Source organism: Eschscholzia californica, unplaced genomic scaffold (assembly GCF_041429995.1).
Source record: "Eschscholzia californica isolate CP2 unplaced genomic scaffold, dmEscCali1.0.p SCAF_3, whole genome shotgun sequence".
Taxonomy (NCBI): Eukaryota; Viridiplantae; Streptophyta; class Magnoliopsida; order Ranunculales; family Papaveraceae; genus Eschscholzia; species Eschscholzia californica.
Genome location: NW_028238420.1, coordinates 53,745,808 through 53,763,824, shown reverse-complemented (window position 1 = coordinate 53,763,824; position 18,017 = coordinate 53,745,808). Strand labels below are relative to the sequence as shown.

General features: G+C 37.1%; 3 protein-coding genes across 4 annotated transcripts; 1 reads left to right on the top strand and 2 right to left on the bottom strand.

The window, feature by feature from the left end:
- Window positions 1-274: 274 nt before the first annotated feature.
- LOC147551871 (putative pentatricopeptide repeat-containing protein At3g25970) lies at window positions 275-2,583 on the bottom strand. Its single transcript, XM_086669386.1, has 2 exons — window positions 2,530-2,583; window positions 275-2,288 (listed from the first exon to the last, which is right to left on the bottom strand). The coding sequence occupies exon 2, from the start codon at window positions 1,850-1,852 to the stop codon at window positions 323-325; it is 1,530 nt and encodes a 509-aa protein (XP_086525512.1). The 5' UTR covers window positions 1,853-2,288; window positions 2,530-2,583; the 3' UTR covers window positions 275-322.
- Window positions 2,584-5,267: 2,684 nt separating this feature from the next.
- FCLY (farnesylcysteine lyase) lies at window positions 5,268-13,095 on the top strand. 2 transcript variants are annotated; one of them, XM_086666145.1, is made up of 5 exons: window positions 5,268-6,075; window positions 6,164-6,337; window positions 8,743-9,102; window positions 9,182-9,357; window positions 12,608-13,095. In XM_086666145.1, the coding sequence occupies exons 1-5, from the start codon at window positions 5,509-5,511 to the stop codon at window positions 12,861-12,863; spliced, it is 1,533 nt and encodes a 510-aa protein (XP_086522271.1). In that variant the 5' UTR covers window positions 5,268-5,508; the 3' UTR covers window positions 12,864-13,095. The 2 variants fall into 2 exon arrangements, 1 of the variants encoding a protein (XP_086522271.1); XR_015236960.1 differs by having other exon boundaries at window positions 5,371-6,075; window positions 9,182-11,588; window positions 12,266-13,095.
- A 1,061-nt stretch (window positions 13,096-14,156) lies between these two features.
- Window positions 14,157-17,393, bottom strand: PTAC6 (plastid transcriptionally active 6). The gene is made up of 6 exons (XM_086666146.1): window positions 16,512-17,393; window positions 16,300-16,404; window positions 15,574-15,693; window positions 14,881-14,970; window positions 14,593-14,798; window positions 14,157-14,487 (listed from the first exon to the last, which is right to left on the bottom strand). Exons 1-5 carry the CDS (start codon window positions 17,154-17,156, stop codon window positions 14,682-14,684), a joined length of 1,077 nt encoding a protein of 358 aa, XP_086522272.1. The 5' UTR covers window positions 17,157-17,393; the 3' UTR covers window positions 14,157-14,487; window positions 14,593-14,681.
- Between the last annotated feature and the right edge of the window lie 624 nt (window positions 17,394-18,017).

Genomic DNA, 18,017 nt, shown 5'->3' with positions numbered 1-18,017 from the left:
TGAAAACCTTGCTAAGGCAGATATTATACGCGTTGCAACAGAGAGTATATGTAGAGTATTACAGTAACTTTGCTCCACCAAAACATATATTCACGTCTGATACGTTTGGTTGATAGAAATGAAATATAGTCTATGGGGCCGTGTTCATTTCTGCGAATTCCATGGAAGTTATGTAGTGGACACAAAGAACTAAAGAAGTGTATCCCGTGGAATTACTAGAAAAACTACACTAATGTCACACTCTGCCTCCATGTCTACTATGTTTGTTCCAAGATGAAGTTCAAGAATTTTGATCTATTAGATGTAGAATTTTTTTCCAACATTAAACACTATATATGCTCTGATATTCATACTTGACATGATGAATATGGTTTGTAAGCTCACACAATATTATTTGAATCTCACTAATGGAAGGATGACCGAAGCCACCAGCTACAAAAGAATGGACACTATTTCGCACTTCGATCCAGCTGCACCCGGGTTCCTTACTTGCTCCTTTTTCTCTAGAAAGATGCCGCATTTTCGCCACCATATTCCACTGTTTCTTCATTGCATAGATGTGGGAAAGCACAATATGAGCTTCTGAATCATAAGGTTCTAGTTCAAGAAGCTTTGATGATGCTAATTCTGCTACTTCATCTGTTCTTCCATGGATTCTGCAAGCTCCAAGAAGTGTTCTCCAAACCGAAGGACCAAGATTCAATTTCATTCCTCTTATAAATTCTTCTGCTTCATCAAGGCGACCAGCTCGGCCTAATAGATCAACGACACATGAAATATGCTCATCTTGGAGCTCAATCCCATAATCTAGCTTCATTTTATTGAGAAGTTCGAGCCCTTCCGCAACCATTCCTGTATGTTTACAAGCAGAAATGGTGGAAAGGAAAGTAATGGAGTCTGGTTTTTCACCTCTTTCTTGCATTTCTTTGAAAACTTGCAGAGCTTCTCGCCCACTTCCTTGTTGAGAATAACCTTTTAAGAGTGAATTCCACGAGACGAGATCCGGATTGGTTATGGCCTGAAATGTTGCTAAAGCTTCTTCAATGCAGCCACACTCTGAAAAGAACCCGAGAATTGAATTCTGAATATGTAAATCATACAGAAGACCAATCTTAAGAGAAACTGAGATGAATGGGACTCCTTGAGAGAGAGACGCCAACTTTCCGCACGAACTAAAAATGGAAGCGAAGGTATACTGATTAGGTCTCTGTTGATTCTCTCTCATCATTTGTACAAAAAGCTTCAAAGATTCTTCTTCATAGCCTATTTGTTGAGCGCAACCGGATATCAACGCAGTCCACGATACATAGTTCTTCGTGGGCATGGACTCAAAAACTAGCTTTGAGTGGCAAATTCTACACCATCTAGCATACAAAGTGATAAGAGCATTACCGGCAGAGACGTTTGATAAATTTCCGGTCTTGATTGCATACCCATGAAGTTGTTCGCCCAGGAGTATATTCTGTTCTAGGCAATATGTCGAAGAAAGAAGACTCGATATCGTATAAGAGTCGGGTCTATAATCACCATGATCATCACTTTGAGTATGCTTCTGCATTTGTTTGAAATATTGGAAGGCTTCTTGGTCACTTCCATTCGTAACACAGCCCGATATTATTGAATTCCAGCAAATTACGTCTAATGGAAGACATGTAAGCATTTCATTAAATAATTTACGTGCATCATCGGTGACACGACTCTTACCATAAGCTACAAGTATCCTTGTGGCAAAATTGAGATTTGAGACAAAATTTCCAGTTTTGAGAGCACTAGCATGAACAGTCTTAGCTAATACATAAAGGGTTTTGTTTGTGTAACGATTGAGAGCCAAACAGAGAAGCTGTTCAGCCATTTCTTGTTCATTTTCTTTCTTCTTCTTCTTCTTCTTTCGTACCGAAAAAAATGCAGTAACTTCAAACTAATAGCAATCTCAGTTTGGGCTTCGTCGAGTTTGGAACAAGGATAGGGTTACAGAAAGACACCAGTTCATACCCAGTCTTCCACCTGACTCTGTAAGCTAAATTAGCTTCTATCAGATATTATGACAAACACTTAACGTGCATCTTTCCTATCCACTTTTTCTTTCCAACTTTCTTCTTTTGTTGATGGAATCATGACATGAACCATTGACTAATTTACTAGTACAAACAATACCCATTGATAATATCATTGATCTTACTGAAGATTTTCATAAATCACAAGTCAGTGAAACAACCCAAATATGATGAAAGTTGAGTTAACAGCATTAATCCTATATGGGAAATGAAGAAAATTAGTGAACCTTACGACTTGCGAGGAATATTGGATACCCAAGAAGAATGTGGGTTTTGGCGCCTTAAAGCATCAACAATGCAATACTTTTACGTGTCACTTTCAGTTTTTTAGGTTTTTAGTGCTCCAAAACTCAATTTCAATGATTTTAAGATCATGTGTTAAAAAGAAACTCGATATGGGAGACTTTTATTGGAGTTGTCTTTTATATCAGAATTGACATATAAGACAATTTGTTTTTTCTTTTTTTAGTTTTGCATCGGAGATGCTCTGTCTATGTAAGACGTAGAAAAGGTTTAGCCATGATCCTACATTCCTACCAACCGTGTAAGAACATCTCTAATCAGTATCGACTTTGACTTTTGGGGGGCCCTAGGCGAACGTATCGACGGTGTCCCCTACACTTTAAGTCGCGAAAAATATAATAGTTGACATGTTCATTGGAGTTTGAAGAGAAATTAGACAAGAGAATAAACTAAAATATAAGAATATATGTTTAAATTCATTTTTTGAATTAAGTTTAAATGTTATGACTTTTACTCTTAAATAGGTTGTTTTTAGCAGGAAAAAATCATCTAAAATAAAATGCAAGTCATGGGAGTGATGTACATGTGCATAAAATTACACATATAATAATATTATCTATATACATAATGTTACAGGGCCTTAGGCGACCGCCTGGGTCGCCTAGGCCCAGGGTCGGTCCTGTCTCTAATGCAAACTAAAAGCGACTCTATTAGTCATACGTGTCAAGTCTCAAATGAGATTTTCATTCTCATGTGATAAAATATCGATCTTTCAATTTTTGCGTGTCTTAACCAAATATTTAGTACTTTTTTTTTTTTGTTGAACATACCAAAAGTTATTGGGTTATTTAAATTTTGACTTCCACCTATATAGTGATTTGTATTTAATTGAAAAATAAAAAGTATTTTACTTTACCTCTGTAAACAAGTCTTCACAAAAATTTTTACTATTTGAGTGAATATGGTAGTTGGTCAAATTTAGAAGACCATCATCTTCTTCCATTAATGAAGTACTATTATTTTATGTCAGGAAGACATGATAAAGTTTACTCCTAGAAATCTAAGGAACTCAAAATTTAATAGTTGTAGACTTGTAGTTAGTGGTATTTGTAGTTGTGGAGAAAGATGTTGACGGAGTTTTATAGAATTTTCCATAAGGCCTTTCCATAATCACTCGATAAATATTTCTAATAACTATTTCTTAATCCCTATAAAAGATATGTTTTGTTCATATTTTTAATTCTTAAAAAAAAAAAGCCACCAAAAGCTAAAAAAAAAAAAAAGTCTCTTTTAACAACTACCGTTCTAGTGCCTCTAGTGTGGGTGTGTATTTGATGTATAATTGTATTGGGTACATTAAAAATTTCCTAAACATTTTCTCTGGGTGGTGTTTCGGAAAAACAAGAAAAATTTCAGGAAAAAAAAAGTGAAAAACACATCTCCGACTGGAGACTTCATTGCACATCTTCTCTCTCTTCTTTGTTTCTTCTCCCTCTCTCTTCTTTGTCTCTTCTCTCTCTAAGTTTTGGCGAAGGGAATGGTCCCTTCGTCTGGTTTTTAAGATGAGGGTTTCGACGAAGGGACCTTATTCCCTTCGGTGGAACTGTAAAAGAGAGAAGAAAGGGAGGGAAAGATAGAGAGAGAGAGAGAGAGAGAGATAATAGAAATGAGAGAGGGATGAAGAGAGAGAAAAAAAAAGATATGACGGTCGAAGTCATTGTCGTCGATTTAATGGTCGTCCGAGCTGATGGCGGTGGGAAAGAAGATGGAGGAAGAAGAAATAAAAACATCAAAAGTGGGTAGTAATGTTTGGAGGAAACAAACACAAAACTTTCTTCCCCAAATTTTTTGATAGCCAATATATGAACAACCAATTATCTTATATGGACAACTATTTCTGGGTCTGGTGTAAGTCAATTATGTTTGGCTTAATTGACTTTGATTTAATAAGGGGATAGCTCTATAAGGCTCTAAATATTAAACCAGTAATTAATCTGAGGACCATTGACTAATATAACAGTTAAAAATAGAAAATCTAGCTATCATTCATCATCATCTTCTTTTTCTTCTTCTTCTTCTTGTTAGTTTTGTTAAGTTTGTGGTCATCCAACTCAAAACCAATTGGCAATGAGTGGAGAGGACCTATACTTTATATTCTTGGTTGCTAGTTACCCATTTTCCCATGTTTTCCATGTGGGACTATTCTCACACGCTCCTCGTGTGGCTTTTAAGCTTATCACGTGTGGGCTTAGCTCTGATACCATGTTAAGTTTGTGGCAATCCAACTCAAAACCAATTGACAATGAGTGGAGATGACCTATACTTTATATTTTTGGTTGTTAGTTACCCATTCTCCCATGTGGGGCTATTCTCACAAGTCTTATTCTTTTACGGCTACTACAAGAAAACTACAATTTCTACCACTTCACTTTTTTATTTATCAAACCCTAGATGGTTGAGGAAGATAAAATCCCTCAATCTCCACTCAAAGAAGTTTTCCCAGTCGTTTCTATCGTAGGAATTAATGATATTGATGAGATAAAATCTTAACTTTTATTATTTTATTTTCGTTTTTGTAATTTGGAAGAATCGAAAACGATTTCATGAGCAAAATTCGAAGTGAAAGAGACGGCTTACCAGAATATAGGTAGATTTCTTGTAGTTTGCCATGAAAATATAGACAGATTTCTTATTGTTTGTCACGAAACACAACCAGATTTGCTTATTGTTTTGGTACTAAAAATTAACTTTTTAGGGTTTTATTTTTTGATTTCAGAGGGTTCTAGGGTTTGTGAAGAAGACTAGATCTGCCATGGATTGGGTTGGTTTTGTTCAATAATTCATGTTTGGGGAAGATTCTTCAATAGTTTCCTTTGATTTTTTTAGTGACATGATCAATAATGTCTCTAAAGTTTGATGCCCCTTTAAAAACTGTTGTCAGTATAAAAAATTTACGCGATTTTTTTTGTTGTCCACGTAAAATAGTGGTGGAGTTGTACAATTTTTTTTTTCTTGTTTCGGCGAAACAATCCACCAATTCTCTATTTCTCTCCATCCACAATCCCACACCAATGAAAAGATGAGAAGTCAAAACAGAGACAAGGTCTGAGAAGAGAGAAGAAGAAGAAAAATCAGGTGTTGAGAAAGAGAGAGAGAGAGTGAAACTGAAGATCCAACATTTTTGTTTTTGCATAGAACTGAAGACAAGAAGATGGTTCAATCATCTTCTTCAATTATTTTCCCGCTTCTCTTACTACTACTAATTTCCTCTCTTCATCCATCATCATCATCATCTGAACCTACCACTGATACCATCTCCTCTTCCTCCTTCACTACTAAGAAGAACACCATAGACAACATTTGTATAATAGGAAGCGGAATCTCTGGTTCATCTCTAGCTCATTTCCTCCGTACTTATTCTTCTTCTTCTCATCATCCATCCATTGACCAAATTCGTATCTTTGAACGCCATGGAATTGTCGGTGGTAGAACAGCCACAGTCACTATTGCCGGAGATACATTTGAAGCTGGTGCATCTATTCTCCATCCTAAGAACTACCACGCTTTGAATTTCACTCGATTACTTAACCTCACTGTTAAGAAACCATCATCCTCTTCTTCCTCATTTGGAATTTGGGATGGTAAAATGTTTATTCTTCAAACCCTAAGTCCGAAGTCTGATTCTCCTTTCATACAGAAACTTGCTTCTCTTTACAATTCATTCATTATGTTGTATCGTTACGGTTTCTCTCTCTTCAAAATGGAGCCTTTTGTCAAGGTCTCTCTCTCTTTCTCTCTCTCTCATATATGTAGTATATATTGATCTGATGATGCAATTTAGGGTTTGATGTTTTTTTTTGACTCAGAAAATGGTTGGGTGTTTCTTAAAATACTACATGGATTTCAAAACTCGGCCTGTGTTTGAGACGGTGGAGGAGATGCTGAAATGGGCTGATTTGTATGAACTTACTCGTCGGACTCTGCAAGAGGAAGTGGTTGATGCTGGCTTCTCTCCAACTCTCATATCAGAGATCATCACTGTAACTATAAATCTTCTTATTCTTCTTTTTGCTCATTTTTTTTCATCTTTCTAAGAGCATCTCGTGTGAAACACTCAAGAAAAAACTCTAAAAATCCTAGGTGTCAAATGTGCAAAGCGGAACTCATTAAATGAAACACTCTAAAACTTATGTACTTTGAGTCAATATTAAATAAAACTTTCTAGGCGTACGCCTCGAGGCAAGGCTTAGGCTGTCACCTGATGTCTTGAGGCGTACATATTTGAACTCGGGAATAAAACGTTTTAGAGTAGCCGGACAACACATAAATATTAGTTCTTTTGTTATTAACCATTTAAGACTTTATATTACGGTAGTAAAAGAGAAAAACTATGTTACGTTTTCCTTAAAAAAAAAGGTATGCCGTTTACACTTCGAGGGCCCGCCTTGCCTTGTGAGAGCAAACCGCCTTGCCTTGTGAGAGCAAACCGCCTTGCCTTGTGAGAGCAAACCGCCTTGCCTTGTGAGAGTAAAGCGCCTTGCCTTATGAGAGCAAACCGCCTTTGAGAGCAAACCGCGTGGAGGCGTAAAACCGTATTTAAGAACATTGATTTTGACTATAAAATCATGAATTGCTTATATGGCAATTAGAGAGCCTCAAGAGAACACTCTACATTTAGAGTGTGCTCTTGAGGATCTTTATAATAAATGCTACCACATCATTAGAGATTCAAGTTGAATTTTGCGTTAAAGATGGTTTTTACAGAAAACTCTAAAAACTCAATGGGGCACTCTAAGTTTTAGAGTTCGAGTGTTGCATTGGAGATGATCTAACTCTTTTTTGTTGATTATGAATGCTTATTAATAATCAGCTACTAAGTAGTAAGTACTATGTGCGGGTTTTCCAAAAACAATACCATTACTTTGTCAAGTTTGTGGTCATCAACAAAGTCTAAACCAATAAGCAATGAGTGGAGATGACCTAGATATTACATTCTTGGTTGTGGAAGTACCCTTTGTACATATGGGACTATTCCCGCAGAAACAAATCTCGTTTTCTTCATATTATGCTTTCAAGACAGCTTTTAAGTTTTGTAGTATTGTGAGCAGCATGCTATGGCCTATAGTCATTATTGACTGTCTTTTAAACAAATGCCCATCTCCACCTTTACACCTGTAAAAAGTGGTTACAAGTAAAATTAGAAATAATAAGATGCAATTGGCTACATATTTTCTTGGTCTTAAGTTTTCCTGACAGGCGCACATGAAAATGTAAATGACTTGAGGAATTTAGCTTACAATAGTTTTCCTGACAGGCTGGACCAGGGCTTTTTCGTATTTTGACTTTGTGTCGAATTGGGGGGGTATCTTGAGTCCTCCTTTCCCTCTTGTATAGTCCTTTGTTGTATTCTTTTTCCCTTATATTAATTCAAAGTTTTCAAAAAAAAAAAAACCCTTTAAGATAAAAGGAGACTCCAATAATTTTTTTGGGTATGTTGTGGATATATGTATGAGATGTGGCACTTGCTCAAGACTTAATTGACTAATTACTATAGGAAGCCACTAAGAGAAGGCATGAAAAGCTCCTTTATTGGGAGCTTCAGGATCAGTTTTGCATACAAAGGGTGGATCAGTGCATTCATCAGTTGTCAGGGGCTGAAGCTTCTGAAGAGAGGTGAAGCTCTTCGGGAAGTAATACCCATGCAATCCTGTGGGGTTTATGGGAGGAGAAGAACTGTGCCATACTCAGAGATAGAAAAATCTATGTGAACACAGTTATAGAAAGCATCCGCGCAATTCCCTTTCACTAAAGCAGGGGTTTAGATTTGGCGTACACCTAGAGTTTCCTGTATGTTGGATGCTTCGACAGCAACTGCGTGAATTTTTTTCCTCTGCAAACTTCTTGTCGGCAGATCTCGCCTACCAATTTTGTCGGGAGAGAGTGCGCTTTCTGTTGAGTTTCTATATATTTATAAAATCAGTTTAAAAAAAATATAAGTAGTAAATATAGGCACAGAAAGATATGATCAGCAATTTGGGTTTTCCTTTGAACAGTTTAAAATAGAGGCTTAATGCTACTTAAAGCAGTCAACTGCTTCTCTACTGTACTTGACCAGATTAAGCCCTTACTGGACTTGAACTCCTCTCTAAAAGTCATATATGACCTAAAAGTGCTCAACAAATTTATCCTTATATAAACTGAGAATAACTAGATATGGCATGACTTCTGAGTATCTGACAAGTATCCTAGTATCGTATATGAATGTTCAAATCTGACACGACAAGAACATTGAAAAGGAGTATCCATGTTACTGGTACCCTTCCCAAATGAATGTATATTCTAAAGCTTTAAATTATGTTTAATAAGAAATCCTTTTAGCTTGTGAGATGAAGCTTGTGCTAATACTGGGGAAGCATACTTAATTTACTTGTACCCATATTTTTAGGTAATCACAAGAATCAACTATGGTCAAAGTACCAACATCAGTGGGATGGCTGGAGCAGTTTCCTTGGCTGGCAATGATGACAATCTATGGTCAGTTGAAGAAGGGAACTGGCAGATTGCTGCTGGACTGATAAAACATTCAAATACCAAATTACACCTGCATGAAGAAATTGAGTCTGTTTCCAATGTCGGTGGTCATTATGAGCTTAACTCGACTGCTGGAAATAGTTACTCTTGTGAAGTTACGGTAGTGGCTACACCACTCGATGAAGTGGACATCCAATTTTTCCCACCAATCTCAATCCCTAAAAGGAATTTGCAACATACACATGCAACTTTTGTTAATGGAATCTTAGACCCTGTGAGTATTCCATAGTCCATCCGTTGTTACTTAATTTCTTCTTGTTGCTGCATCAGCTGATAAATTTATGTTTTTAAAGGCATATTTTGGACTGAACTCTGAGCTGGATATCCCGGAACTTGTGGGAACACTAGAGGATCCAAACATCCCCTTCTCCAGCATATCTGTTCTCAAGAGAAAGGGTGAAGACAGTGTGACTTACAAGATTTTCTCTCGCGCACCACTGGAAGATTCTTTCCTTGATCAACTCTTCAGGTAGTATTCCTTCCTATATATCTCTTCATGTTCTATTAACGCGAAAGCAGGTTCAAGACTGTTATTTAGGTGCTTTTCTTTTCCCGTTTTCAAATGTCTTCTACTGTTAGGAAATTAAAGTTAAATACACAACCTTGGTCTTGCATTCAAACTACAGTTGACAAGAAGAAATAGAGGGATGTCGACCTCAACTTAAAACCTTCAAAATCTGGGGGCAAACTCGAGTAATCATGCAACCTCTTAGTTTTAGTTGGACTGTTCTCCTTTACAGGAATATCCTTACCTAAATTGGCTAGTGGAACTATGAAAAGGTTATTGTAGCTCGTCCACATCAATTGTAACCATTGCACTGTAAATTTCAGAACTATATGTTGTATGCTTAAAGGTATTATAATAGGCTGGTTATACCAAAGATGATTCCACAGTCAGAACATCCCCCCTGAAAATCAGCCTTTTACTCATCTTTTGTGGACCCTGCATGATCCAGGGTTTCTATAAGTTGCTGTCTTATATCCCTGCCTCTAGGACAATAAGCACACCCCACTTGTCACGTTTCAGTAACGATACTTCTAAGTAGTTGGCCTCGACCGATCCACCTGATTACCTGAGTACCTCGTGGATTGGATCAGGAGTGTGGTAGCCCGAGCTGATCCTATACTGAACCCCTTGAGTCGGTTGTTATGTTTGAAATTTTGAATAATTAGATTTAAATTATATGAGTAGAGTTTCTGGCTGTAGTATTATAGTATAAGTATTATATGCACAGATATATACGAGGGTTAGTCAGGTTGATCCTGCCCCAAACTGCTTACATAATAGGTTTACCGAAGATATGAGAAAAATAACGCCGAAGCACAATAACCACTTTCACTTCATCTAATATCCAATTTTAAGTATGATCTGGGGTAGAGTTTCTCATGTATTAGGAGTTGAAAATCCTACTACAAAATAAAGAAAATGCCAGAATGCCATAGAGAACCCCCTTGCTGTCTCATTAGTACTAATATGTAACGACAGAGTAACTTCTCTTCGTCTGGAGCTGGATATTGTATTCTTGATTCAGACAAAAACCTAATGTATATTTAAACAACAACACTTAATGTCAAGAAACAGACGGAGTTACTAAGAAGGATGACATTTCGATCATACCAGTATATCACATGAAAAGGAAGTTCTGGTCTGGTGCACATTTCGAGCATTTCTAAACAAAAAGTCCTCGAAGTTTATACTTTTTGAATTAAACCACATGGAACATCTGCAACCTAATCAGTACATAACTTTTTTATGTCCTAAATATATTTGAAGTGGTAATTGCGAACACTGATTCAAGATAAGATTACCAATGCATAGGTGCTGCTGGTAAGTTGGAAGAAAACGAGTTCTAAAAAACACCATGCTTTGTGTATAAATATGTGGTTACTGGTGATTTATGAAGTGATAGAATTATGAATTATCTATACTTCTTTGATGTATTTCTATTACCTTGCAGTCTTAGTAGTCAGAACACAACACCCCCAGCCCCAGGGTCTTCACATTATTTATATGCTCCTGGTTAATCATATGTTGCAATTGCCTGTTGCAATTTTGGTGTTTAGCTAGACTGGCAATCTGAGCCACATCTGAACACCTTTTATAGGTTTGCTTGTTTGAAACTGTGATGTAAACTGAGCCAAGAGGGCCGGAGACTAGAGAATGGAATTCCTTCAGTTGAGTAAGGACTTAGTTTCTTCCTTATGAGGAGGATCGTTAGCCATCTCACTTACAAAATTGATCTCCATCGTGTCTCATTAAGCCACTCTACGAAGGCACACACCCCCAGCCGGCAGTTATGTACTGCTACTTCAACTCCTATTATAATATATCAAGAAAAGAGTCTAACGACTGAAGGTTGTAGAACTATTGCATTAGACTCTAGGCTGTTTGCTCGAGCCTAGGATCAACTCACTGGTAAAACACCATAAAATAGAAACCAAGGATTCAGATCGGGAGTCCCGGTTGATTGTGCTTTTGTTTTAGTTTCTAGTTTTCTAGATTCCTTCGCTTATTTAGTATAGATTTATGCATACTTGCTTATTAAAATTCCGTTTACATTAAGAAGTTTCATTTCTTTTAGATTAGGATTAGAAATCGAATATCTGAATTCTGAAGATGGTGATTTTCAATGGTTTCTACTTCGTTGTTTACGTAGAAGGCTCTAAATCTGAATAGAGTATCCATCTCCTTGACTAAAAGTTGATAAAGATGATGAGTCCAAAGTACTTGACCAGGACCTTGATGAGAAATTTTATGCATTTAACTAGTCGGGGTCGAGTTTTCTCAAGGCCGGGAGAATTGATAGAGATGAATGGCAGCAACTGTTTAAGGCATATGAGAGACGTCAAAAGAAGGATTGCCAGACCCAAATTCTGATTTGGCGTGTCTTGCATGAATGGCCCACTTAGAACCTTGAATAATGCGGGCCAGATCCACATGTCTTTGTGGAGATTCTACTAGTTTCTAAGTATTAGGATGGTTAAGTGTCTTTAATGTCATTTAGTGTCTCTTTAATGTCTTTAATGTCTTATAGTGTCTCTTTAATGTCTTAAATGTCCTTTATAATGTTTTTTAGTGCTATAGGAGTTTAGAAGTTCAATAGTCTACAAGTAAAGATAGCAAAGGTGGGTTTTAGGCCTATATAAGGCATGTAATTCTGCTGTTTGGAGGAGGAGACAGAGAGTATTCCAGCAGCTAGTTAAGCTTTATGTGTTTGTGTGATGCAAATACCCCAAAGGTGTGATGCCTAAGGGCTCTAGGAGTGATTCCTAGTTTGTACTGGTGTGATACTAGTGCGTTATTTCTTATATCTATAATATAATCAAGTTAGTTTCTTCCTTAATTCCAGTTTCCCATTTCTGTCCTACATCAAAAGTACTCTGGTAACCCATAATATTATTAATCAGATCCTCTTCACTCGTAGTAAATTGTTTGTGAGTTGGATGTCCACTAAGTACTTAATATTGTTTCTTCCACGTCACCCAAAAATAAGACTTGTGCTAGGCTCAAAGAACGCCACATGTGAGAGTGCATATTAATATAGTCCCACATGGGAAAAAGGTACCCTAGTAATCTAAAGTATAATCTCTAGGTCCTCTCTACTCCTTGCCAATTGGTTTTGAGTTGGATCTCCACAAACTTAACGCCTATATTATAATATTATATAAATTTGTATATACACTGTAGTGCTAACTGCCGTCATGTTTATTTTTGACAGAGTAAGGAAGGAGATAGTCAGGATAAACTGGGGTGCGTATCCTCATTACACAGCTCCAGAGGTGTTTGCCCCATTTATGTTGGACGGTTTGCATTTATACTACGTGAATGCATTTGAAAGCGCAGCCAGCACCATTGAAACAGGCGCTGTTGCAGCTGAGAACATTGCTCGCCTCATCCTATCAAGGTACTCTGGTAAAAGTCTGTCCTATCTAAAACAAGTTGCCTCTGATGAAGAGGTACATTTAGAACTGTGAAATATGGTATAATTTGTGGAATCTTGTTTGTATTTCCTCTGAGCATGAAAATACAATGAAGAATAGAAGAAGTTGAGATGTCACTTCATGTTTGTTGCAATGCTAGAGAGAGAAAGATATAGAGAGAGATTTCAATTGGTTGTCGATAAACTACAGATACGCATGTTTATATCAAGCTGAACTTTGTAAAATTGTGAACCGTGAAATAAATTAGTTTGTCATTTGGCGATTATGGTATTTCGCACTGAGAACTGTTGTTTCTTATATAGTTACTGTATGTTATTTCAAACCAAATTTACAACCCAATTTGTCTGTCAGGGCCTTCAGACACTATTATGGAGTCCGTATGAACTACTAGTCTATTAGTACTGTTATATAGGGTGCTAATATAAGGTGGTACTTGTGATTTTTCGGCTTGGCATTGGATGAATCATATTATAGCAGGGTTACGTTTCACAAAGAAGTCACAACTTCCTAAATTTCCTGATAAAAAATAAACAACAATATCAACAGAAACCACAATCAACCCAAAATTAGAAACAAAATCTTAACCAAAATCATTGTTAAGCATAAGAATCATTCAGCTCATTTTAGCTGAAAATGCTTACTCATCTGACATGTCGGACTCAGTTAGTTAAAGTAAGTTAGTAGCTAGTTTGTCAGTTTTTAGAAAGGTAATGTAACACCTGAATTTCGAACCGAGAACTTAAAAACAGTGCTTTTAGTTTTCAGTCAACTATTGTGCCTCGACGCATTTCGGTGAGAACCAGCTAGGTCTGGGTTCCAGTGGCATTTCACCCCTTTCACCCCTAACCACAACTCATCCGTTGGTTCTTCAACATTAGTCGGTTCGAACAACCACTTAGCTTCACCCAAGCTTCATTCTGGTCATGGATATATAACCCAACGCAGTCAGATCCCCAGTTTCATCCCACTACTAGGGAGCTTACAGTTTCATGTTCTATTTCTGGATGAGGAGTTGTTTGACATCTAATTTATTAGTTACACATTTTATCGAAAATTGCATTTGTATATCATTAAGGGAGATCTTTGTAATTCAATCATCCAATCAAAATAATTTCTCTTTTTTTAAGTTTTCAACAGGTATCAGACCGATTTTTGTCCGTGGTCTCTACTCATTTTACTAATCTATCAATCCATAGAGACGGGGTTGAGCAGATGCATATGCTCCCATGTGGTTAGCCCCTCTTAAAGTAGAATCCATTATCTTCAAAGTTCCAAATGAAATTAGGTCTGGAATCCTGAAACGAAGTAACAAATTGCCGACCAATATACAGAGGGAGATAAACTACACTATCACTATAAAAATCACTGCGAACATTCACAACAGTTCACCTAAAACCCACTGATACAAAACTGCAATTTCTTTCTCACAAATCAAGACAGAATTTACAATTTCTCATGCCAAAACTTTCTTTTCTGTCTTACACCAACAAGTAAAATAGTGATAGCTGTCAGTTCCCCACCTCTTTCATTTCAGTCAAAATCTCTGGTACATTAACATGTTATAATGAACTGAAATCGATCGAAGTAGTAAGCTTAGTAAACCAGACACTCTTTCTGGGTCTTGTAAAGATAGGAAGTGCTTCCCAAGGAGAAGATACTGCATTAGAGAAAAATGAACGAAGGATTACAGATTATAGAAACAACATCCCCGTTCTCCAACACTGAGACGAAGAGAAGAAGTACAAAATCACCAACTTTTTACCTTCATTTCTTCGTGCATCCTCAAGGAAATGAAACTTCACTTTTTTCAAGATCTCTCAGGAGCGATTGTGCTAAATAAACGTTATTCAGTTAGAACCAATTTGAGACGTTGAAATCCCGAAGCTTCCGAAGGTGTCTCTCCATATCTTGTCTTGATTTGATCCATTCTTCTCTCTCTATAATAGTGGTAGGGTCATCCCTTTCACTCTGAATTAGAATAGTCAAGAGTGAAGAAAATTAGAAACAAGAGAATAGTGGGTTACTTTATTAGTGCAATATATTGACTTACCCTATCCACGATTTTGAAGGAATTCCCATTGTCACGTATTATGAGCATGTCGTTCTGCCTATCCCTCTCCCTTCCACCTGGCACTGTGACCTACCGAAAGCAACCAGAGCTGTCTTTAGATCAAATTAGTCAATAAACATAAATTATAGACAAGGAAACCAATTTATTCAATCAAAACAAGGTTAAATCAACGAATTGCAGTACTCCAATACTACTGACAAACTATCTGTGATCGGTCAATTAGTTTGATAGCAGTTAAAGAGCAATATTTATCGTAGGGTTTCCTTGACCCTGTTTTATCATGGAAGAAGAACCTATGTAGTCTTGACACAAAATATCTCAGTGTGATAGAAACCAAAGGAAATAAAAGAAGTTTGCTGCCTTTGGACGTTACAGGATCTTCTAATGTAGGGAATGCCCTTAAGGGGATCTCGATTCTCATCACTTTCTTCCTATAATCTTCCACGAGACCAGAGATAATTTGACAGCAGTGGGTGATCCATCACGATGCACAATATTATTCGTTATTGACGGTATACTGATAGTTTATATAGAAATTCTATTTAGTTCTGCCTTCTAATTATTATAATCTTAAACCGCATGAATAATGAGAAGTAGAGCTCGAGGATCCAACATGAAATAATGCTTGAGCATGCAGTTTGATAATCAATTTAGTCCATAAATTTCCCTCACCAAGACTTTTGCTCTAGTTATTGACTTTGTTTTTGAGTCAATGACATAGATCTCTTCAAAATCAAGAACAAAGTCCGGGTCACCCGATCTTCTGTTTTTGTAGTGCTTTGTTAAGAACACCTGTCAGAGAAAACAATTCAATAAATATGTAGACGTAGAGCCTAAATTGTATGTAATGACTTTTGACAAGGCTAAATATGGAGATAAAAAAAAAATTCAGGATTAGTTTAACAGTGGAACTGATTGATGTTAGTGTGTTACCAATCTGTGGTGACCTATCAATTCTAGTACAGGATTACCTTCCAGAGAAATGAGAAGGATCCGATCAAGTATCCATGCATATGCATAAATCGACCGTTAAAGATGTGATAATAAAATATGCGCCTAACAAGCCCTAATGGTACTATGTACACTTTGATAACAGAATTGGAAGGGCTACAGTTTGTGGCCCATCGTGGTACATATCATACATTATAGGTTTTCCCTTTTTTCGACTCCATATTCATTTTGTTATAAGCAATATAGGTTGAACCGAGAACCGAGCTGACTTGCCACAAGAACTTTGAAGCTCCAAAGTTGGCAGACCAACCCGTAAATGCACAACACAAACAATTGATAAAATTTTTGAGTCATGGTAGAAAAGAGGATCTCAACCTCAAAAAAACTGAACCCGAAAATGATCGTAAAGATACTTATTCAATCATAAAAAGTCCAATGTAGTATTACCTTCATAATCTCTCTCTCAGATTTGTACATTGGATCTCGAGGCGCATCAATGGGAGGCTCAGTAACATTATAGCATCCATAATCACTTTTCGCACAACGAATATACTATCATCCATCATTTTCACAAATTAAACAAAATCACTAAGAGATAATAACATAACAAATCAATAAAATAAATTGGGGGAAATGAAATGAATGAATAAAAATAGTACCTTGTTAGGCATTGGTGCAAGAATTTTAGGGATTGAATAAACATCAGTATCAGGTGGAGTTACATACATTTCACGAAAATCAAATACGTCATTATCAGGATCAGGAGGTTTCCTAATGAAGAAATCACATTCAAGTAAACTAATTTTGTGGAATTCTTCTTCATTAATTCTATAATCAACAACCATTTCAGAATCCCAACCTTGTGTGAAAACAAAATTCTTACTTTGCTCTAACATTTCTATTTCCTCTCCACCATTTCCTTCACCTCTTGCGGCGGCAGCGGAAGTGGAGAGTGAGGTAGCTAGTTGAAGAGGGTCGTACTCGACATCGTAATCCATCTTGTTATCAACTTCTTCCATTTCTTCATCTTCCATGTCATAGTCGTCGGTTCCTCCTCCGTCTGCGTCTCCATCGTCTGCCCTAACCCTAAAATCCCTAAAAGAAGGTTTTTTGGGAGAGGGTTTTGATTGGAGTGGTGAATAGGAGGTTATGTATGAGAGTTTTTTATGGGGAAGATGAAGATGAGTACGTGAAGAAGAAGAAGAAGAAGAAGAAGAAGATAGGGTTGTAGAAGTTAGTGGGAGGAGTTTTGAAGAAGAAGGAAAAGAAGGGAGAAGAAGAAGAAGAGCGGTTCCACCTCTCATGGCTCTCTGGTTTCTTTCTCACTCTATCTATTCCCAGCACTTCTGTTTTTCTCTCTCTCTCTCTCTCCTTAACTGGAGACTGGGAGTGGTTGGTCGGACTGAACCTACGCTACGAGGGGGGCTTTTAGGAGGTTATTGGGTACCGGGAGAGAGATGAGCTCGACTATTTTCTTTCTCTTTCTCCGCGACATTTTTCGGCGATATCTTATGTAGACAAATGTGACGTGGGAATTGCTTGGTGAGGTGGACAAAGAGAAAGAAAACACATTTAAATTATTGAATTGCAATAAGGGTAGAATGGAGAAGCTTATAAAAAAATGTGGGGTCAAATCGAACTGTCGGACACTTATAGGGGCCAAAACGGTGAGTTGGTCACAAATCGGGAGCTAAAACAAAATTAACTCTAAATAAAACCATCACAAAGATGGAAAATTTACATGAGCACAAAGTTAAATAAGGACTAAAGAGTCAAAACGACTTAATTTTGGATTAAAGCGGAACAAGCCAACTCATGAGTGGCCGAATTAGCATCTCTATAACAGTGTGTTAAGAACACGCATTTCCTCCAATATCTCCACGTAGCTTATCCAGATCACATTTAAGCCTCCGTGGGCAAGAATCGCCACCGTCCAAAATTAGGTTAACAGTAGAAAGAGAATCACCTTAAAGGGTCTCAATTGTCCGCCCAATGTTAAAAACAAAAAAATTAATTCTATTTTAGCCCTCTAAAGATAACCAACTTAACGAAATGGTCCCCTAAAGATGACCAGCTTTCAATTTGGCCCCCTTTTGTATTTGTCCGTCATTTTCTCCGTCAGAAGTTAATGAGTTGATTTTTTTTGCCGAAAATACCCTTGCCCA